Source organism: Mytilus trossulus, chromosome 14 (assembly GCF_036588685.1).
Source record: "Mytilus trossulus isolate FHL-02 chromosome 14, PNRI_Mtr1.1.1.hap1, whole genome shotgun sequence".
Lineage (NCBI taxonomy): Eukaryota > Metazoa > Mollusca > Bivalvia > Mytilida > Mytilidae > Mytilus > Mytilus trossulus.
Window position 1 is genome coordinate 12,141,928 of NC_086386.1, and position 25,181 is coordinate 12,167,108.

At 33.0% G+C, this 25,181-nt stretch overlaps 1 protein-coding gene across 2 annotated transcripts; it reads left to right on the top strand.

Moving 5' to 3' along the window:
- The first annotated feature begins 1,542 nt into the window (after nt 1–1,542).
- LOC134696419 (uncharacterized) lies at nt 1,543–6,197 on the top strand. 2 transcript variants are annotated; one of them, XM_063558206.1, is made up of 3 exons: nt 1,543–1,873; nt 3,598–3,738; nt 5,670–6,197. In XM_063558206.1, the coding sequence occupies exons 1-3, from the start codon at nt 1,633–1,635 to the stop codon at nt 6,005–6,007; spliced, it is 720 nt and encodes a 239-aa protein (XP_063414276.1). In that variant the 5' UTR covers nt 1,543–1,632; the 3' UTR covers nt 6,008–6,197. The 2 variants fall into 2 exon arrangements, with proteins under 2 accessions (XP_063414276.1, XP_063414277.1); XM_063558207.1 differs by lacking the exon at nt 3,598–3,738.
- Nucleotides 6,198–25,181: the final 18,984 nt, after the last annotated feature.

The window sequence follows — 25,181 nt, forward strand, 5'->3', positions numbered from 1 at the left end:
ACTTAATATACCACTTATTAAAGAAGGGCTATATTAAATTATAATATTTTTCACAAAAACAATCGCTTTGGTTTTTTTGGTTGATCGATTCGACGAGGCTTTGTCTCAAAGTTATAATCGCCGTTGATGTAAAAAATAATAATATAATGGTAGTCATATTTAAAATAAAAATACATTTCAAATATTTCGGTTTTGGTGGTTTAGATGAATGTCAAAAGAATAAAATTTTGGTTGCACTAACTAAAAATAAAATTATAATGATTTGTCTATAATCTGCTTTTCCCTATCATGATATTTTGAATGATCATATTTTCTCGTGACAGATTTGGCATACATAACATGACTAAACAAGATAATATGCTATTTAGGAGTATTTCTTTCAAAATAAAGAGCCTTTTTCCGACACTTTGAAGCTTGTTAGCCATCGGGGTGACCTTCTAATACTGCCCACGGTGACCGATCCCGCTATAACCATAAATTTAGATACACCTAGGTAGTGAACAGTTGCAATTTGATTTGCTGTGTCTGTTTGATTCCATTTTATAAGTTAAACACATATGTTTATCATCAGTTAAACAAACATGTTAATCATTATTTGTACTTTTGAACCTGCATTAGAACGAGTTTATAGGGATCAAATCAATCAACCAAATGGTTAATCCTTGTTTTACTTTCAATGTTGACAGTATTATCCTTGAAATAGCTTAACACGCCAAGTTCATGTGTAACGCCATATCTAACTAAGAGGTTAAATAGAAGGTCACATGAATAGAGATTTTATAAGGTCGTATAATTCACTTGCAAATGGATTAAACACGCAGTGATGTTTTTGGGCTAAAATTGACAAAATTTAATCAAAATGGCTGATTAGCGAACGGCCATTACACTATTTCACTTTTAAGATAAAAAAAATCATATCTTACATTTATAATATCTTCGAAAATGCACCGTTACAGATTTACTAAAATAAATAATTCCAGCCGATTGCATTTAACTTGCCAACCTATTTTATTTATGTATTGAACACAGTCAAAAGGCACCCAAACTTGTACAGAGCAGACTATCGGGTTAAAGAAGTCCATGTTATCAAATGTCTCTCGTATACGTATTCCATTATCTATAATAACATTACCGTTAAGTCATAAAGGGAACAAGAAATTATTGTAAAAAGTAAAATAACAAAAATACTAAACTGCGAGTTAAATTCTAAAAAGTCCCTATGAAAATCGCAAAATCAAAAGCTCAAACACATTAAACGAATGGATAACAACTGTCAAATTCGGACTTGATACATCCAAACCATCATGGGTCCAACTTGCAGGAAAGATAAGTCAATTTTGCTAAATGCCTAGAAAATCTCCGAGTTGGATTTCATGAATCACAAGGAGAACATAGAACTTCCTTTTTTTCAAGGGATACACAAAATTAAACATATATAACTTTGACCTATTTACATTAGATGTAAACCATTTAAAACAATTCCTTGTCTATTGATATGAACTCGTCCGTTCCGGAAGAATTGTGATTTTATAAAGGTAGACATAACCCTTTTCGGTCTCATGAAATAACAGTCTTAACAAACACAGTTAAAAAGCCTAGGGCTAATTCATTATAAATTCACAGTGAAGTAAAATGGAAAAACGGTTTCCTGCAATTTTTGGAATAATTACATTAGTTTTATTGTGTGCTGGAGCTTTCTCTCCCTGGTGGTTTGCCTTTGACAATGTTCAAGAAGGTGCTAAAATGAGTGGAGAACGTCATTATACTTCAGACAGTATTGAAGTATATATTGGATTATTTTATTATGTTGCTGTAGGGGAAGATTTTAGAAAAGTTATGGGGTATGAAGATTTTATTGGATCCACCACAATAAGTATGTACTTTTGTTTATATTGGTTGGATTAAAGCATTCATGACTATATTTATTTTATGGAATGAAAAAAATATGTATGGGGAATACAAATGACACATGAACTAAACAAGAAAATTAATCAAAATAATCGTAAGCATCTAAAGGGGACTTTTTGAATGACTTAAATTCATGGTTTTTAATTTTATCCCCTTGAAAAACGCTGTGTGCTTATGCAGACATTGATTGGGAATGTATTTGTAATCAAATGTGTTATATAGAAGTACAGAAATAGTTAGTTCATAAATGTTCAAAGAGATCCGCCCTAACCAGTATTATTCTAAAACCCTGGTCAGTTCATACACATTCAGTTCATACATTTTTCGTAATATAACATTTAAAGAGAAGGGCCAATAAGGCCCTTATTTTGCCCAAGAATTACCGCTAAATTAAAAGTTATCATAAATATTCTTAAATAACTGAAAACTTGACTAAAGTATAAGGTACTTAGAAAAATAACACAAATTTGACGTCGAACAAGTAACTATGGCAACAAATCATGACTTAATTTGCATAGTATGTTAAATTTCGTGATTTTCCATGTTTTTTCATCAAAACCCAAGAAACAACTTTATATTTGGTGAAATTATTTTGTTGTTTCTGGGCTGCGCAGGATGTTTCCTTAACGAAAATAAAGATAAATTCTGTATGCTTTCATCGTTTTTGTGAAAACATAAAAATATTATGACTTAATTGTGGCGTCATTAGATAAAAATCTTTGTTTTTCATTTATATTTCTTGACCTGATGCATTTCTAAACATTATGTACCAATTTGAAATAGCTATCGAACATTTTATTTTCTTGGGCCAAAACTAGGTTTACTCGATCAAGACCAGATTAAGCGAAACTGGTCTTACTATCTTGATCGTCATCGATCTGACTTTCTACCCGAGAGTTTTTGACATTTCAAAAATATTCGAGTAAGGATCGAGAAGCCAGTCACTCGGGAAGACATCGAAAATTCGTCTAGTAGCGGTCTTATTGATCAGAAAAGGATCGTACGGAGATCGAGTAAGGTTGGAATACAAATATATATTTCACCGATCATTACTCGATCATCTCGACTAATATCCGATCATTTAACAACAATAACCCCAAAAAAACCTCACTGGGGGTAAAGCTGATGACCTTAACTGCATTCACGGTCATTCCAATATTTATGATAAAAATTAGGTCAGTAGTCGTATTGTCTGTTTAAGTGTTTCTATATTGTTTTCTTTACAAAGCATACATTAGTACGATGTAAAGTTAGAAAAGATTCACACGTAAATCACAATTTCCAACCGAGAAACGGAATTAAACAAGAAATTGGAGTTGAAATAAGGCTGAGATTGATTTTAGTTCATATTGTCTAGCTAGTCTAGTAAAGATCGTGTAAAGTCGCGAATTGGACAGAATTATCGAATACATGTATGTTTTCAATTTGTGGTTGTTTAGGAGTTATAACAGGGCGAGTTAAAGTCGTGTACAGTCGTTAACAGGCCCGATGAAGACTTAGGTAACGCTTGTTCGTGGAAATTTGAACAATCGGGATCATCGAGTTGACCTGATCGGCAGTGTGAATCTACCTTTATAACGAGTAACAGAAACTGCTTCAATTACAAAACACAGGCACGTGCGTTTTAAATTTATAATAACTTACAATCATCTTTGTATTCTGATTAACATAAGTTTCTCTAATTTGTAGAAATTGGCTTGCTTGAATACCAGGTAGAGGTTATCCTGGGAATTGTCTTATGTTTAATATCAGTCATACTGACTTTCACATACAAAAAGGAAGGGACACATGGCGTTTTGGTTGCTATTTTCATAATGTACATTATAGCAGGTCAGTAGTAAAATATTTTGTCACAAAAAAGGGGGGGGGGGTGTCGAATGTTTTCAAAGAATATAAAAATAGACCACACCATTAGGTTGATTTCTGAAAAAAAATATTCAACGGTAGTGTATCCCAACTATGTCTAACAGACAACAAATTTCGGTCAGACAGAACTATTAATATTGTTTGGTTGAATCTATAGCAAAATGTTATAATTTCTTTTTCGGTCAGTCAAACCTTAAAGTATATAGACGTTGGCAAGCAAACACACATTTTCCTGGTATTAAAAAAAACTCGTTACTGTCGGATAGAAATCAATCCATAAAATTTCATTTTTTTAAGTAAGCACTGTACAGTGCAAAAATCAAAATCAGCCTTTATTATCGACAGCAATAATATTATAAGAAGACGATTTTAATTTATATATATATTAAAGTAACAGCTGGATTTTACAATTTTATATTGTGAGTGAAACACAAACCAGTTAAATGTTTTAGTAAAAAGTGTTTTTAAACCGTAATCAGGAAGTGTTCCTGTGTTAAGGAGCGTCACCTGTTTCAACACAATTCTATATTATGTTTTTTTCTCGTTACTTTTAAAGAATCTTTATAAAGAGGACAATACAACTTATATTGGTCTGTCTATTTTTAACTTCCTCCATAGCGTAATTTTAAACATTCCTAATGACGGTTTCTCCATTTTTTAATAATTAACTGACAAATTCATTGAAGTTGAAGATTTGCGTTCATGTACAGTTTTTTTTTTTTAAAAGCCTGATGGGACCAATCCATTCTATTTTACAGTAGTGAGAAACATAGTATAGGAGATTCTTACTCTGTTTAATTTTTTCTTTTTTCTTTTTGAATGTGCACACTGTTTTTACATCCGAACTATGCAGATTAATTGAAGGTTTTATGATTTACACATTTTTTGTAAACGTTCGATTCTACGCCTATCCATCACATGATTTTTTAAAGTCGAAACTAAACTGATTGAAAAAGAAAATCAAGTGAAAAAACAGTAGGGAGTATAAATTAATGGAAGTGTCTAACTCTGTCGAATTAAGGTTTAAATTGCTTTATTATAGATCAAGGGATGCATTGACAAGAGAAAATTGTCAAGAAGTCCACAAAACTACTGCAAGATATCGGATAAACAAACGTTTTATGAGCGAGAACTGAAAACAAAACCCGAATTTGATAGTAAAAGAAATTTCAGACAGTTAATGCAATACATGCATCATTAATTTTAAGAAATTGGTACACAAATTATTATGCATGGTTCTCTTATCAACTTCGATGTATTTATTTTCGTGGTTTAAGAAAAACTTGTATATTAGTGGATATTCAATTCGTGGTTTTAATAAAGTCTGCATTCATTTCGCAATAAAATTTGCAATTCGTTGAACATTTAAATTGTGGTTCCCCTGTATGTACGGAATCCACGATAATTGGTATCCAACGAATATTAATGAATCCACAGTATTTAGATTAAAACTATATCTCAAAAATATTGTATTTCACTCAAGCAGTTGATACCTATTTGCAATTGGTCAGGAATGGCTCGAAGTTCTGGCTGTGAAGTTTAATGGCAGCGATCTGTAAACATTTCTCACATGGAAAGACAAGGACGAACCTTTATGTACATCCCAAAATCTTAGCATCAAGCTAAAACATATATGGCTAGTATTTCAAGGTTGTTGACAAAGTGTTTAAATAAATAATCCTTGTATTTTGACTTTTAAATTTGAGAGTAATAAGAATAGTTGATTACTGCCACATCTTTAAAAATCAGTATACAAGATTTGTCAAACATGCTACGAATAAAATATGTTCTCTTATTTGATTAATATTCATTCTCTAGCGACTTATAGTATAATTGCAGCAGAGCATTGTTTATCGTAAATAAGTGCATCTTCAAAGGTTTCATCTCTTTTTCAGGAATATCTACATTTATTGCAGTCGGGCGTTGGTTTACCCGCATGATACATGTATCTTTTAATATTTACTCAATTAAACCCATTGGCGTCCCATACTCTTTGATTTTAAGTGGAATTGGAGCCCTTTTTTGTGGGATCATAATGATATATGTTAGCTTCATGTACTGCCAGCACACCGCTGCTAGACCAGCCCTGGTGTATTCTGGTGTTGCAATGACCGAATATCCACAAACACAGCCGTATACAGAAGGGCCGCTGCCATATGGACAAGGGCCGGTGCCATATGGACAAGAGCCGCCGCCATATGAACAACTCCAGGGGAAACATAGCATCGTATAGAACTATGGTAATTGTGGTAGCATTATATAAATAACAACAAAAATGATTTGTGCGTCAACCAATCAATGAAATTTGTATATGAAAATATAAAATAACGATTGATAAGTTAACTTACACCAACACTGTTATTACAAAATTTAATGTACATTTTATATATGATATTTAAAAGCACACACGTATATTTCATCATGATGTAAACTTAAAAGAAAATAAATGGTATGAAAAATGCATTCGTTGGTTGGCTTCTGTAATTGCATCAATATCATGCGATTTGCGCCAGTTGAATGTAGTTTCAGTTATTCGGTATACATGTGAGGTTGTCACCTTCTTCGCCGTGTGCAGTTATAAAGCGTCTCTAGATCTGCAACTGAAAAAACCGAAGTTAACAATACTGTACGGTTGTTCAATGATTGATTGGTTATAGCTTGCATTATTTTCGTCGACAATTATTTCATGTAAACTATGGACGAGAAAAATATAACTTTCATTTGAAAAACATTAAACAATTACGTTATAAGCAGACAACAATCGTAAATTTCCGTATAACGTACAACAGTTATTGATGCACTTGCTGTCGTCGAAAATATTCAAGCATTCCATAAAAGAACGAACAAAAGCCAGATGAAGGTCTTATTGTCAAGTTGTACCATAAAAAAGTAATTAAAAGTAATTAAAAGAATCAAATACTTCTTTTTATATTGTTATAGGTTTGTCAAACACCCGTTGATTGTCCGCGCAAGCAATATAACCAGTTTTATTTGCTAATTGAAAATTAAGCGGAATAAAATAATTTAAGACAGCAGAGAAGATAATTCTGTTTAATTGGTTATTACTAACCGACTTAAATAAAAGAGTGAGCTTTTATTACTGTAAATGTATAATGTCTCTAGTCTGGTCAAAGGGTCAGAGTGTCCTACTTAATTAAACGATAAATTGTTGAAATTAGATAACTTGTTTTCACGTGCAGAGAAATTTCTTTTATGACCAATGCATGATTGGATATCATCTTTCTTATTGGTCAATGGCCTTGCGGGTCAGCACGAGTTCACGTGTAAGTGCATTGTGGTCACTTCCTTTTATCATCAGCATTTGATGTGTTAACTTGTGATTCTTATCAAACAATTTGTTCAAAATTTTATGTTATGGATAATTTTGGACTGGAGTGATTTCATTTTAGCTATTTCAGGTAAAATCGAACTATACTTTTATTTTTAAGCTATTCTATGCTTACATTTTGAACAAACGTACAGTTATTTTTTTAACCATCCTTTCATTCGGATAAAACTCACTATTTAGATTTATGCCAAACATGAGCAGTTGGTCAAATTCATTTCTTTGTCAAAGAGATATTGGGTCAATTTGATTTTCATGTGGGTGGCGACACTATGCGTTTGCGATCAAAATGTAATTATTTATCATTTATCTGATGATTAACCTGATTGTAATTTTACAAGTTACTGCATCCTTTACAGCATCATAATGTTTACAGAACGTATATCCGCCTTATGTATTTGTAAGATACATGATTCGTTTAAATTTTACTACTATTAAAAATTGGATTATTGCATAACGATAATAATACCATACATGATAGAATGCAAAGTTATACACTTATAATTTATATGATGTTATTAACGGTTCCATACATTTTAATTACTCTTATATGAAAGAGCAAGTCAGTTTAAGTATTAATGCTAAGCTATTGTGTCACAAACCCATTTGACTTACTTGTTTGGGTAAGGTTGGAGTTATTTCAATTGGTGCAGTGAGCTTGACTGCTTGACCTTATGACCTCTGTGTATGTGCTTTTTCATTATGTTTTATGCAGAGTTCATTGTTTTATGCTATGTCACGAAACTCGTGCTACTTTCGTAAATCTCGTCACGGCAGTTTGGTTTGAGCTTATTATAATTTTGCAAGTTAGCCTAATCGCTATAATTGTTAATATTTAAATTTATGCAAGTGTACCTTGTTTGCTTTATGTGATCGGTATAAAAAGGATATGTCTCTTACCTATATGTTTATCGCAACCCAATGCTTATTTATTACGAACCAATTTACCTGTCTTTGCCTGTTTTGGGTAATGTGGACGATATTTAAATTTTCGCAGAGGGCGTGGTTGCTTGTACTTATGTCCTCTGTGTATTATTTTTCTCAGAGGTTGTGGTAGCTTGGTCTATGACCTCTGTGTATTTACTTTTGCAAATATTGTAGTATGTAGTGGGTATTGTTTTATGCTTCGTCATGAAACTCATGCTGCTTCGGTTTTGCAGAGGTCGTAGTAGCTTGGTCTATGATCTCTGTATTGTTTTATGCTTCGTCATGAAACTCATACTACTTTTTCAGAGGTCGTAGTAGCTTGGTCTATGACCTCTGTGTATTTGCTTTTGTAAAGTTAATATGTAGTGGGTTTTGTTTTATGCTTCGTCATGAAACGCATGTTTTATTTTTGCAGAGGTCGTAGTAGCTTGGTCTATGATCTCTGTATTGTTTTATGCTTCGCCATGAAACTCATGCTAAACTACATTTAATTATTTTTTCGTCATGGTGATTGGTTTGGAATAAATTAATTTTGTAATCAATTCTTTAACTACATACAAAATTGCCAGTATTTTGATACATGTATTCAGATTTACATGTTTGTCAGTTTGTAATACATGTTTTTTATTATATTATTTTATTTATCTTTACTAGTATATTTCATGTAAATGATATAGTTTGGGTTGCGATGAACGTAATTGATAATTTTTATGCCGATACTTATGCACTCTAAGGTCGTTTGCTTTTTTTCTATATACTAGATTTGTTAATAAAAATAACATTGGACAAGCCATATATAGATATATACTGATGATATTTTAAAGTGCATACTCTTCATTTGATACATGATAAAAACATCTTTTCTGTTTAATGGTTGATTATTAAAGAAGAGAAACTTTGTTAATTTAATTATCGCATGTTATTCCTTAACATGCGTTATGTTTGTGGTCCTTGAGTAAGACCAAATTTGTTTTTAATGAGAATTTAATTTTATCCATTATTTTATATTCTTTTTTTGTTTGTTTATTTTCTGCCTTGACTATGGACGAAGAGCGCTAAGAATGGCATTCATCTACGAAAGAACTTTCCCCATTTAAGGACGTGTGCAATAAAGCGTGATATCAACAACTTCCATATACTTTCTTTTGCCAGCGGTATGCCACAAGTCCGATAATACGAACATACGAATATTGATGGGTTGCTGTTTCACTGACATTAAGGACACATACCTAATTTCGAGATTAGAATTTTGATCCAGAAGTGCGAGTCGTATCAACATTGACTAACCAAAGCCTAATTGACTGTTTTATAAATACAAATTTACAAAATACGACTTCGATCAACATTTTGATACACAACTGGACCCTAGTTACGATGAAAGCTTAAAGCACCTAATGTTACTCCACCATCTCTTAAAAGTTGACTATGTCGTTAATTGTCCAGGACTCTCGCTACTTAAATACAGCACTTACATGTAGTTTTAGAGGAAGGAAAATAAAACAAACAAAGACTTCTACCGCAGTTCATGGATGGAATGGTCCTAATAGTATCCGTGATTCAAGGATTGAAGTCAAATACGTTTATAGAATTTAACAGCTAAAAAGAATAAATTTAGTATCAGAACTTTATACTTCAGCTGTTGCGGGTCAGTATTACCTGACAAAACATTATGATCTTTATTTCATACCATCACAACTGTCTTGTTTTGGGTCAGCTTTGCCTGCCAAAACGTTTATTATCTTTATTTCATAAATTACAACTGTCTTGTTTTGGGTCAGCATTGCCTGCCAAAACGTTTATTATCTTTATTTCATATAATTACAACTGTCTTGTTTTGGGTCAGCATTGCCTGCCAAAACATTTTATGATTTTTATTTCTTATAATTACAACTGTCTTGTTTTGGGTCAGCATTGCCTGCCAAAACGTTTTATGATTTTTATTTCTTATAATTACAACTGTCTTGTTTTGGGCCAGCATTGCCTGCCAAAACGTTTTATGATTTTATTTCATATAATTACAACTGTCTTGTTTTGGGTCAGCATTGCCTGCCAAAACGTTTTATGATTTTATTTCATATAATTACAACTGTCTTGTTTTGGGTCAGCATTGCCTGCCAAAACGTTTTATGATTTTTATTTCATATAGTTACAACTGTCTTGTTTTGGGTCAGCATTGCCTGCCAAAACGGTTTTTATCTTTATTTCACATAATTTCAATGTATCTTGTTTGGGTCAGTATAGCCTGCTAAAACGTTTGTGATCTTCATTTCATACAATGTATGTCTTTATTGCCGCCCTCCTCATGCTGTCTTTACACATTGTTCGAATGTCAATGGGATCTTCGGTAGGCTCGGTTTAACTTCCTGTATGTATACATGAATAATTCGTAAATCATGTTATGGCTTTTAATGTTGCCGTGCTTATTCATACTAATTATTCAAATTATATATATAAAACGACTTAATGGTTTATTCCAATGTTGTCTATATGCTATTGTCTTTAGAGATAAATCCATCACAAACCAAAGTTTTTATATTTAACTAAACTGGTTATTAACTAAATTGGTTTTTTTTCTTCTTTTGGTTAAATGTTTATAGTATGTGTCAAAAGCTATAAATATTTATTCGGTTAAAACTTACATCTTTTCACTTTTATCGCAATTAAGGTACAAAAAATTAAATGAAACATCACTTAAAGCTGGAATAATATATTATTCATTTTACAACTTTATTTACTACTATACAATATAAACCTTTTAAATGTATTGCATTGCAATAACAGTTTGTTAAAATAAGTTCAGTATCATGCCAGGAAGGAATGAATTTATTTTATGTTAGGTTGAAGTAAGTTTGGTGTATTCCTCCTTTTTTATAGTGGTGTTATCGATATAAATTATTACTATTAATATTGAATGGTGATGTTCACCAGTCATTAAATTTCTAAAAAGCTGTATATTTAAAAAATTGTGACTAAAACTTTTCCTTTTACCGTATCATGAGTTACGAATATTATTTCTATAGTCTCATATCAATTCGGATCACAACAAAAATAACTGAGAGTTAAAAAAGGTTTACACTAAATACTTATTTACTAATTTCAATTTAAAAATGTTTACCCTATGGAATTCAACCCGCCATATTATGTATGTATGTGCCTTCCCAAGTTAGGAGCCTGTAGTTCAGTGGTTGTCGTTTGATTATGTGTTACATTTAAGTTTTTTGCTAATTTTTTATTTTTTAATTTTTTTTAATTTTTTTTTTTTTTATATAAATACGGCCGTTAGTTTTCTTGTTTGAATTGTTTTACATGGTCATTTTCGGGTCTTTAATAGCTGACTATGCAATATAGGCTTTGCTCATTGTTAAAGGCAGTGCGATGACCTATAGTCGTTAATTTCCGTGTCATTTTGGTCTCTTGTGGTGAACTGTCTTATTGGCAATCATACCACATATTCTTTTTTTTATTTATACATTTTCGATTGAAAAATGTCAAGTGTAGTTTGGGAATCCTTTGCTCATGATCCCTTACAGAAATAGTCAGATATAAAACTTCGTATTTAGGAAGGATCCAGGGCTTTGTACAAATATACTTTAGTTTTGTTTGAATTTTTAAAATTAAAGATATTGTTTCGGTTAATCAAAGTACTAATTGTCTGTACTAAAATATATAAAGGATTCTATATTTAAATGTCTGGATGTAAGAAGAAATATGAATTCTGAATCATACTTACATTGTAACTGCGATTCTATTGTAATCTAATTGCTGTGATCCTGGTCGGAATAAGATTTACACCTTTTATCATTTTTACCAGTAAGAGATTATTTTAAAGTAATATCTTGATATATGAAAATAGGAACTTTTAATATTTCTGCTAAATGTGGAAACATTTTACATAATAAAGTGATATGTGTTTGGTGTACATGTATGTGAATGTATTTTTTTTCCAAGTCATATATAATTATATTCACGTCGCCAGAGTCCTCGGGTGGGGGATCCACTCTTTTAGACTTAGAGTGGAGATCCACTCTTTCAGCCAAAGAGTGGATTTGTGGCAGGTTTTTCTCCCCACCTTTGCTATTCTTTGTCATTTATTCAATTGACATGATATTAGTTGATGTAATTTCGTAGTAATTATGTATTATTATTTCATATTAAATATGAACTTTTATGTCAAATGTTTTATTAGCAAAATGTATTTTTTGCATTTTATGATTTTGAATAAATGACCTTTTTTCGTCAGTTTAGTTTTTATATCATATAGCAAATCAAGCTCAGACTCTGGCTTGTGTATACGTAGTATGTTTATGGTATCTAGCTGTCTGTCTTAAAACCAGTTTTATTTGCTAATTGAAAATTAAGCGGAATAAAATAATTTAAGACAGCAGAGAAGATAATTCTGTTTAATTGGTTATTACTAACCGACTTAAATAAAAGAGTGAGCTTTTATTACTGTAAATGTATAATGTCTCTAGTCTGGTCAAAGGGTCAGAGTGTCCTACTTAATTAAACGATAAATTGTTGAAATTAGATAACTTGTTTTCACGTGCAGAGAAATTTCTTTTATGACCAATGCATGATTGGATATCATCTTTCTTATTGGTCAATGGCCTTGCGGGTCAGCACGAGTTCACGTGTAAGTGCATTGTGGTCACTTCCTTTTATCATCAGCATTTGATGTGTTAACTTGTGATTCTTATCAAACAATTTGTTCAAAATTCCCACCCACATACCGCCCTTTATATTATCTTTTGAAGTAAATATGTTTATTTATGGGGCAGGTTTTTCTCCCCACCTTTGCTATTCTTTGTCATTTATTCAATTGACATGATATTAGTTGATGTAATTTCGTAGTAATTATGTATTATTATTTCATATTAAATATGAACTTTTATGTCAAATGTTTTATTAGCAAAATGTATTTTTTGCATTTTATGATTTTGAATAAATGACCTTTTTTCGTCAGTTTAGTTTTTATATCATATAGCAAATCAAGCTCAGACTCTGGCTTGTGTATACGTAGTATGTTTATGGTATCTAGCTGTCTGTCTTAAAAAATGTTCCCTCAGTGGCGGATCCTGGATTTAATCAGAGCTGAAAGCTTTGAGGAAAAATGACTCCACTGTCTCTTATATTGGGATATTTTATATGCAAGTCTTGATTTTCACATACCGTTATTAGTTTAACAATGCAACATGTCTCGAAAGCATATAATTGATTTTCGTATATGTGTGTGTGTGAAGTGGAGGCGACAACTGGCTGGTTTTTTTAAAGACAAATGAATGGGTCAAGACTACCTGAATTGTACAAGTAAATACCGTAGAAAGGCTTGTATATTTCCGACTGGAACATAGTCTGAATCCGGGTCCGTTCGCGCCCATTCACGTTCGCAGCCACTCATGTTCGCCCCTTTTCACTTTCGCACCCTCCATGTTCGCACCAAATTTTAATTAGTTTTGTGTTTAATAACTCTTTAAGCATGTATTCTTATAAGTATAATTGTTGTCATTGTCTCAAAATAAAGTGAGACAGCACCTTTTTTTTGTGTTGAATAAATCTTAATCATGTTTTGGATAGCGTATTGTTAAAAATAATAATAATCCTTTCTAAATAAAGTGGGATTTTGTCAACGTTTTATTTTGTGTTGAATAACTCATCATGTTTTGGTTAGTGTATTGCTATAACTTTTTTTCATTGACTTGTTTCAAAATGAAGAGAGATTCTGACTACGTTTTTTTCTGCGTGTTGAATAAATTTTCTCATGTTTTGGTTATAATAGTGAATTGCTATAGTTTGGTTCCTATATTTTATTGTTTCGTTGTTTTTCAGATCGAAGGGACCAAGCTGTTAGAAACAATTATCGTTTGTGTTTTTCCTTTAAAATCTTCAATGTTTTACTTATACCATTCAGTATTTACACCAAAGCAATTTAAAACAATCATGATTTTTCAACTAGAATTTGAATTAAAATAGGATGAGAGTGCGAGGTGCTAACGTGTAGGGTGCGAAAGTGTATTGGGCGCGAACAGACCTGATACCACATAGTCTGAACCCCCTTCTCCCACAAAATGTTAAGTAAATAATCTTTTTGTTACTGTTATCAAAGGTCTAATGAAACTCAGGTAATTTCAAACTACGTTTTGTAGTTTACACATTCTAAACTTGTTCCCGTCAGACTACAACACTTTGTTCAAGTGTACTGGAATACATGCAGAAACCAGTTAGTTTGTAAAATAGTAAATTATGAAACCGAGTGCGGTAGGCGGAGGCAATAAGCAACTGCCTGTTGTTTTGGTCAATGGTATTGGAACAATGCCGCGTCATTTTCCAAAAAAAACTAGATGCTCTTAAGAGCCTGAGTCGCTCTCTTTGGTCTATGTGCATATTAACCAAAGGAAACAGATAGATTCATGACAAAATTGTGTTTTGGTGATGGTGATGTGTTTGTAGATCATACTTTACTGATCATTCTTGCTTCTCATAATTTTCTTTATTTGTAATGAACTTGGTTCCTTTGTACAGAGAAAAACATTTTGTAAAAACTTACCAAAATTTACAAAATTAATGTAAATTGATAAAAATTTACTATATAGGGCAAAACTCCTTAAGTGGTCAACTGACCATTTTGGTTCTGGTGACTTATTTGTAGATCTGAATTTGCTGAACATTATTGCTGTTTAAAGTTTATCTCTATCTATAATAGTATTCAAGATAATTACCAAAACAACGGCTAAATGTCCTAAAAAATTACCAATAGGTGTGGGGGGGGGGGGGGGGGGGGTTTGGCAGAAACCCAATAGCTGGTTGTCCAATTCATCTGAAATTTAAGGGTAGATAGATATTCACAATCATCATTGGTGTATCTAGATTAAAACTTGTGTTCGTTGACCCCGCAAACCAACCAAGATAGCTGCCATGGCTAAAATAGAACATAGGGATCAAAAGTATATTTTGGCTTATGATAGAATTTAATTCAATAATAATTAAATTCAGTTATTGTAATGATATAAATCAAATTTGGAATGTTTTTAATTGGGGCGTTCGATTCATTATATACTGGTCACTTTAATATGCAAATTAGTTAAGCCTGCGAAGTGTTAGTCCATTTACCTCGTGTGGTTTGGTAATTTGGATTCAAACCTTACACGGAGCTTGACCAAAGCAATAGAATTTAAAACACAGAAGAAAAACAGTATGCCAAGAGGAAAAGTGAAGAGGGTGCTGACAAACCGTGCTGCACGTAGGCAGGAAAATCAAGTACAGCTACCTTTAAACAGAAGGGCTCTGCCCAAGGAGAGCTGCAACTATTAGACAAAATGAAGCCAATCCACAACCGCCGTTAATGCCAATACAGCCGCCATTAATGCCGCCACAACATCCATCAAAGCAACCACAACATCAATTAATGCCACCACAACAACCATTTATGCCATCACATCAGTTGTTACCACACAACCAATACACCTCCACATCAGTTGTTACCACACAACCAATACACCTCCACATCAGTTGTTACCACACAACCAATACACCTCCACAACAGGTTGATACTCCAAACATCCCTCAGCAGCCCGCGGAACAACAAGTTCCTGATCAGGGATGTGAACACCTTGGGCAGCCCACTGCTCGTAATACTGTACAAAACGGTGAGATTTTAGTTATACCTACTAGTAATGATGTTGATGTGTTTGTACCACAACAAATTATAAACCAAATTTGGATGGTTGATTGTCAAAATGTTGATTTGGCCCAATTACTGTACAAAAACTTTGTTTCAAATATTAATCAACCGAAAAAAGTGCTAGGTTTTGATGAGGATGGGGACATTTCAATTGAAAGAAACAAATATTCAGAAGTGAAATCATTATATAACATTAGCGAGTGGACTTAAGGTTTCTTAAATTATATGAAATTTTTATTGCAAAGATTTTTAGATTTGGAAAATGAATTGATCAGCTCCGTGACAATTATTAGGGGGGCAAGTGTACCTTTTGAGAACGTTTATACATATGACAAGCAATTTCGACTTAGAAAAGCTCGAGATCATGTGCGTGTATAGGACGTCATTGATGAGCAGTTATGGCTTCAGTTTATTGCATTTGGCATAAATCATGTTCCACAGACATCTTCTAATACTTCTCACACAGTTAACAGTCCTTGCTACGATTATAATTTTAACGGTGTTGCACTTGTATAAACTGTGTATACAGCCATTAATGTATAAGATGTAGCCAGTTCCATTCTTCGATGTACTGTACAAATTATTCATATAACGAGAACAATACTCGAAGTCTTGTAACTTCGCACTATTCTGCTCCTAGGTATCAAAATTACCCTAGGGCACCTGATGCAAACAACCAATGTATCAGTCCAGTGCTAGAGCTACAACGCAGTCAAACAAGTTTTTGAATACACATACACAAGATTTTCAGGTCACAAAGGCAAACTTTCCACGGATGTAATTTTAATCATTTCGAATTTAAAATATTTTGTTTTTACAGCTTGTAATCGACAATATGATAGTTGGTGTTTGTGTTTTACCCCTGTGAATACTACGGTTTAAGGGTCATATTGAAAGACTGCCCCGATAATATATCGACAAATATATTATATAATGGTTTTCAAGATCCAAGTTAAGATTGGAAAAAGTCATAGTTGAAGCGAAAAATGGCAGAATTGCGGAGCCCCTTTATTATCGTCTTATTTAAATCAACATTATATTCTGGTCACTTTCATATGCTAATTAGTTAAGTCCGCGAAATTTTAGTCCATGCAATTTACCGCGAGTGGTTTGATCATTTGGATTCAAACCTTACACGGAGCTTGACCAAAGCTATAGAATTTACCCGCCCTCCCATTTTCCCATTATGAATACTTTCTTCAGCTTTTCATTTTTCGTTTCAGTTTTGGTAGAATGATTATAGAAACAGCGTCATGGCATATATAACAGACTGAGTTTGGAGCCTGTATGTATTGTAAATGGAATGGCCGAATTTACTTTAAGCTGTAATGGATTACCCAGTGGCTTCGCATATAACTTTGATTGACATGTTGTTTGTGTTTCATTGTTGCAATAAATGTCATGACACATTTACAGCCAAATAAATCTTAATTTCTTTAATGTTTTTAATTTATAGTTTTTTTTTATAAGATTCATTACATCATGAGGGTAAAACTATGAGAATGCAAATTTAAACAATACAAGTGCACTTATTATTTTTTTTATCTAGACCCTTTTTCAATCTATACGTGTGTGTGTACACACATATATATGTACAATAACTCTGAAACAAAAGTATTTAAAGCAAATCTGACACGGGGTAAAATTGTTTATTAAGTCAAGATCTATCTGCACAAATTTTCAGATAAATCGGACAAGGGGTTGTTGGGTTGATGCCCTTGAATTTGTAATTTTAAGGAAATTTTGTCCGTTTTCGCTTTTTATCTTACAAATTATTATTGATAGAGATAAACTGTAAACAACAATAATGTTCAACTGTAAACAGCAATAATGTTTAGCAAAGTAAGGTCTACAAATAAGTTAAGATGGTCAAAATGGTCAGTTGACCCCTTAATAGTAATTTCTTACCATTTTTTTATTTATTTTATTTAGTTATTGCCCTTAATAATAATTTCTTAGCAATTTTTCGGAAATTTTTGTAATCTTTTACAAAAGTTTTCTCCTCTGAAACTTATGACCCAAATTTAACCAAACTTAGATACAATCATTATTGGGGTATCTAGTTTAAAAAATGTGCGTGGCGACCCAGCCAACCAACCAAGATGGCCGCCATAGCTTAAAAAAAGAACATAGGGATAAATATAGATGTTAGCTTATAACTCTGAAACCAAAGCATTTAAAGCACATCTTACAAAGGAGTTAACTTGTTTATCTAAAAAATATCTATCTGCCCTGAAATTTTCAGGTGAGTTGGACAACTTGTTGTTTGGGTTGCCGCCCCCCCCCCCCCCCCCCAACCCCCAATTGGTAATTTTTAAAGAAATTGTTTGGTTTTTTGTTATCTTGATAAACTGTAAACTGTAAACAGCAATAATGTTCAGCAAATTAAGATCTACAAATAAGTTAACATGACCAAAATTGTCAGTTGACCCCTCAAGGAGTTATTGCCCTTTATAGTCAAATTAAAATGTTTTCCTCTGTAACTAAAAGATCAAATTCAGTACAGATAGAGAAAATTGTAAGTAGCAAGAATGATTAGTAAATTATGATCTACAAACACATCACCATCACTAAAACACAATTTTGTCATGAATCCATCTGTTTCCTTTGTTTAATAATGCACATACACCAAGATGATTGACACAGGCTCTTAAGTGCCTCTACTTTGCTTTAGGGAAGCATTTCATCATTCTACTGTTGCTGCAGATACTGGTATATTCGTAGAATCATTGCAATGTAAGGTGAGAATTCGTTGTCTCTTCTGCTTAAAGTGTTTCCTGCGGTATCTTGTTTGAAGAATGATTCCTCCAAATCTGGCTTCAATAAGTCCACTTTATTTTTGAATGATTAACATGACGGAATGTCATCGATAATAAATCGTCCGATTGTATCAACCTTTTCACTACTAAGTGTAAAAAGCAGGAGGCAAATTAAGAGATATAGTACCTCTTTTGTTGGCACGAGTAAAACGGCATTCAAATTCCATAATAAGGTAATCTACGTAAAGGACGAACCGTGTCGTCATCCAGTATTACTGAGGCGTATTGTTCTTTTTTGTTTGTCGTCCAAACTCTTTGGATTGATATTTAAGGTGACAACTAGATTTGCCATTTTGTTAGCAAATTTCACAAACGTCGCCAAATCCTTCATCAGAAGCCTTGGGAATACTTTGCAATTCAACTGTGGTCACACACACGTTTTGGAAAGCCGAAAGAATGTCCTTTGTTTGTCTTTGTAGAAATACACTGAATGTCCTAAGATATCATAAACTGGAGGCTCTCAAGAGCCCGTGTTGCTCACCTGACGCTACTGTGGTTTCTGAAATCTGAGTTGGCACATAACCTGAATAATTCTTTTAAATATCGAGGATTGTATTTTTTATTTTCATCTAATATGCCAACGCTAGAACTATCTTCCTGGTGTGAACGTAAAGATTGACATTGTCCCCCTTAATACTTGTTACATCTGATAATAGGCAATATAGTTCTATTTTTTTCTTTCGATTTGCTCTCTTAATTTTATATCCAGAACACTGTCTATTCTTTTACGCCTATTCTCAGCTTCTCGTAAGAAATGATTCATTTTTACATTTAAGGTCTGTGACAAGAGGACACCGCATGGTGTTCAAGGTCACAAACGGCATCTTTACTATTTGTGTAAGTGTTTTCTATTAGTGCCTTTGCACGGCTTTCTAGGGTAATATTAATTTCAATATACAATGCATGGAAAGTAAATATAATCCATCTCCAGTTATATCAATTGTAATGAAATCAAATGGAGTGTACCACTGATATTGGTAGGACCTTGTTAGTTTTCATATTGTTTTCGTTTTGTCTTTGTATTTCCGTTTTGGGAACTGGAATGATTGTGGCAGAATTCGATAATAAGGGAATACTTTTTCGTCATCTAGGTTTCCTTTCAGTTGGCTACTGAGTTGATGTTCTTCTATATTGATAAGCTACTTGGGTTTATTTGAACTGTCTTCTGTCATGTCGGCGTGTTTATACGACGATGAAGCACTACATTCTAGTAAAAGTTTTGGTTCTACAACTCCGGTAGCAAACGGTTCTTTATTTTCTTCTTGAGTATCACCAGTTTTTATTCTATCGGTGTATTGTCCAGATTCCTATGGACCATACTATGTGTACTATTTGATAGCTCACTGAATCAGTTCTAGGTAAAATACTGCCGTTCAATTATGGTCATATACCATTGTTACAACCTGGAGAAATCAAACATATTTTGTTTCTTGACAGACGAAAGTGCAACGGCTTGAAACGATGAGCATCACCGCTGTTGGTGTACATTTAGACGTGCTTCGTTCCTTACAAATGAAATTCTGCTCTATCTGTTCATGAATTCAGTGTCTCCTTCGTCACTTAATTTGTATGAAAACAGTGTATATCGATTGCCCGTATTCGGGGGACTTCGGTGGCCGAGTGGTCTAAGTAGTTTCTACAAAAGAAAAAAAATAATACATAGGTAATTATAGATCCCAGCTACCTAACAGAAATGCCTTCGACTGGAGAAGAAAAATTCCATTAATTTTCATATCTGCATTGTGTTTGTTGATGAATTATTTATTTTAAGTAAAACTGACTTGATTTGGATCTTTTGAAATAAGGTCGAAAATATCGTTTGATAAATGTAATGAGTGGGACTTTAAAAAGCATATGCATTAACCAAATATATGAGGCTCCTGCAAAAGGGAGTGGGGTCCTCAAAAACTGTAGGAACTACAGAATTGGATTATTTTTAATCTCGATTTTTTTTAAAATTGGTTCTGTCAAACTTTCGATTTTTCCAACCTGTATACAACCATCCCCCATGTAAAATTAAAAAAATAATCTAACAGATATATATCTACACTGTTTTTCAACATACAAATAGTAGCATTCACGATAATGGCTGCTCCCTAAAGAGCTTGCAGCTGCTGTTCATACTTTATAAAACATAACCAATGTCTGAGCAATAAATTATTGTCACAGGGTTATGGCAAAGGGTCTCGATCCTTTTTCTAAGTAGTTCATCTGAATGTATGAAGTCCTTGTTGATACGTGCATATTACGTATTAACTTCACAAATTAAAGACGATGGTCTTGAAGTTGAGATTCTAGATACTGGGTTGTTTATTTTCTTATTGAATTGATATAGTGTTATTTTGTTTGTCTTTGTGTATTATTACTTTTGTTGTTTAGTCTATTTTTGGTAATATTAGGCATTTGTTTTATGTAGAAAATGGTTGGTTTACAGCTAGCTGAACCTCACTTGCAGGAGAGTCGCATGAAATTCCATATAACAATGACTGTGTGAATAAAACCCAGACATAAAGGGTAAAATGTCTGAAATAAGCTGCAGTGTCAATGTCATTTTTTTTTTATCTCAATTATATGGTCAACTAAAGAAAAGATACTCATCTTAGAACTAAAATTTATCATTAAATATAATAAATAGGAAAAATTGAAAGATTATTCAATGAAAAACATTTATATACAAAGCAAATGCATATGATTTAAGCATTGGAGTAAATTGTAAAGTAACAAAAAACCGAGTGATTGAACAAGGGGTCAAATTTATATTGCGGAAAATGATGACAAAAGTCGGCTTTTAATTTTCAGTTGGAGTTGAGAATAAAGTTCCAAATTAAAAACAGTTTAAGTTTAAAAGTTTGAAGTTTTAAAATCGATTTTTAAATTTTTGGGTGCAATGCGATTTAAAAAAAAAAAAGAATCCTCCCTGAATCAATTTTCGTTTTTGCCTTATATCAATGGTTTTAATAAGAAAATAACACTCCATTGCCTTGTATCGTTTCTTTTGTTGACTAGTATATTATAAAACAAATAGATAGAGTAGTACTTTTAAAAATTGTGACTTGGATGGAGATTTGTCTGACGGCACTCATACCACATCTTATATCTAAATACGTCAGCAAAGAAAACAAAAATAACAGATAGACAATAAACGAAAGACGAGCATACAAAAATTCACAATACCACATCAACGGATGTATAAGTACCGAGCCACGTCAAATTGTGTAACCGAGTCAGGAATATGTCAATAGTTATGCATTCACTTGATGTGTTGAAAAATTTGATTTTTTCATATGATTGAGGACTTTCTCATTTTGAATAATTCTCGGAGTACGATATTTTTGTTATATTACTGTTCTTAACAAGTATTCGTTATAGTATCGGAGAGGGAGGGGCCTTGGTGGACAAGTTGTCATAGAAGTTATACTGTAAATTGTTTAGGTTTGTGTCAAGTTGAGTACGACCTTTTCAAACTGCAACAGTATGAAAACAACAGATATAATAAATGATAGAGCTAGAAACAGGCTAATTTGTACATCTACCAAGGGAAAACTTGACGCAAAGCATTATTATTTACTGTTTCATTGCTTTTAATAGAAGGGGACTTTAAAGCAAACAAATCAAGATATTTGCAGAAAATCCACAGAGATTACTCACTGGCTTTTTTCGTGATGTGCTTGCGTTTATTGTTTACAAAAAAGTTCTGAACAACCTGTTTATTCCATAAAACCTTTTGCTGAGTCACTAAAGTCGAGCGCACCATTATAGGTGTTCTTGATTTGTTTCATATTTATATTTGTTAAAACCAATAGCTACATAAAGAAACTTGTTTTAAAGAAAATTAATGCTAGCACTTCATGCCATAAACCTCTATCTATCATTTGACGCTTTGTCAAATATGAGAGTATAAGGGCATAAAATTTCCATGTTTAGCATTGAATCAACACAAGGGTACATAATCCTTAATCATTTATAGCCAGTCAACACTAAAGTTGTGAAGTTCACTCGACTCCGATCTTAATTGACTGGGATTGTCAGTTCCCTAATCGAATGTCGTCGGCTTTCTCCAACAATTAAAAAAGGCCGTCACGATACAGTCCAAAAGTAACTCACTTCAGGTGCGTTAAAACGTCATCAATCAATCTAATCGGAAAAAAATACTTGGTCAAATTTCTACACTCCAAAACTGCATTGGGTAAGTGGGAGAAGGGGAAGTGTAGATCAGTTTCTAATCAGAATAATCAGTGTGTTAAACATATACCATACGGTTATTAGCTAATACCTTGAACGTTGTACCGATTACAGTGGCGGATCTCGAAATTTTCATAAGTTGGGGCCCACTGGCTGCCTAAAAGAGGGCCCGCTCCCGTCACGCTTTATTGATTCCCGATATAACCAACTATATATTTTTCTCATGGAACCCCCACCCCCCACACTAAATCCGCCTGTGGTCTCTGGACTACCATCACAGGGAATGGGGGCAGCGTGAAAAACATCACCATAAAGTAATGTTAATTTTTTCGACAAGATTTGAGGACTACATGTATCGTGTTTGAGTGTAGTCTTAAAATGCTTTCTATCCTTTTATAATGCCGTTGATTGTATTGCTTCTTTTTGATGCCATTTCAGAGGCTTGACGGTAATAAAATCCTATTTGATTGTATTGCTTTTGTATGAGAAGCGTCCAAAATATGCTGTTATTAAGGGTTTATTTTGTTTTTGGTTTGCGTCGCTGCATACTATTGATATACCCTTACATAGTCAATACTTGTAGCACTATCTTTATTCAGTACGTCCGATACTAAGTAAAATTACCAGGGGTCTTGAGAGCAGAGAATGTACCACTTTATAAATACGAGGCATTGGATTTCTAATCCTATTTTAATCAGACGTGGCTACGTATTTAAATATCCGACACAATCAATAAAATAATCGTGTATATATGCGCCCGAAACGCTTTCCTCTGTTTACCTTCATATGGAACCTTCAAAGCTGATAATATGACAGCTAGGGATATGTGAATACGGTGTCACTTTATTAGTTTGATGACTCAATTCTGTTATTGTCAACGTTGCCTGAAGTACTGACTACAAAGCTGATAACCATTCCAACAGAAAAAGGTACCCATACTGTACCAGTATATAAAGGCAACGATTTGTAAAGTTAGTGCGCCTGAAGCGTTTTCCTGGATTCACTTTCGGAATTTACGGAATTTATTCTTACATACTTTTCATTTTATAACCCTGTATGCTAACATTACCTATGTAAATTTCAAAATTGTGTGTATGCACATTGAACGACAAATTTATGTGACGTATTAAAATTTTCTGACGTTAGACACTCAAATAAATCAATGTGTTCGTAAATAGCAGATGTTTTTTTGTGTTCTGTTAAATTGTTCCTTTTAAAATTGTTATACGATGATGACTGATGTACCCATATTTTGACTATTTTATTTATTGTGGTTGTTTATTTTACGCATCAATGTAAACATAACTGAATTTGATGAGACTGTCATTAAAGTGAGAGGGTTAGCGCTATAGAACCAGGTTTAATCCACCATTTTCTACATTTGAAAATGCCTGTACCAAGTCAGGAATATGACAGTTTTTGTTCATTCGTTATTGATGCGTTTTGTTATTTGATTTTGCCATGTGATGATTGATTTTACTCTTGAGTTCAGTATTTTTGTGATTTTAATTTTTTCATAAGAAACAAACACACATAAGCCTTTAAAAGACAGGGAGCGACAGCAATACGTAGAAACGTAATGAACTATTTGACTAAAAGAAAATTTATTTAACGACCCTTCGGAGGAGTCGTATCGCTCAGGTTAATTTCTTCTTCTTTCTGGTACGTGAGACTCCACCAGTGCCGGAATGTGGAATAACCCGAAACTGTGGCGCTATGTACATGTAAATGGAGGTTGAAAATTGTGTTATAAATAAAATTATTTATTATACTTCAGTGTGTTTCTTCTATATAAAAAGTAATGAAATAGTTGTGCTATTTCATTCCACAGAACAATTTGCCAGTCAATAGTTTCAAAGACTATAAACGTATTTACACTTTTGGTATTTAGCTGTATTGTGCCTCCGAATGACCTTATATCACCTCCAAATAACCTTTTGACGTCAAGCAACAATCACTTTTTGGTTGTGACGTCATATGCTTTGAATTATGAAGTCAAAGTTTACGGGAACCTGTGTGATGTTATGTAATGGCGGACAAATTTGCATACAAGTGTAAATACGTCTATTGCCCCGGTGAATAGTTTCATAATCATCTTTCCCGTACTTTTTCATGCTTATTTTTCATTGGACGATAATGATGTCATTGACTACTCTGCTTGGTTACGTATGCTTTGCAACGTCAAACTCCCGCTAATATTGTAAACGGTGGAATCTGTTTGTGTTGATTGTAATTTCACTCAGGAAGAAATTATAAAAAAAGAAAAAGAAAAATCTTCACAGGGAAATTTTCAAAGATCTAAAATATAGTACCTTATTCTTAATATGGGTTCGCTCTCCGTATTTTAAAAGTGAATTTGCGTTTGGTGTATTTTAGCTAGAATTTTTTATAAGCACAGAAAGTTTAACACGAGTATTTCTAGTCTTGATTGAAATTAATGAAATATTTATTAATA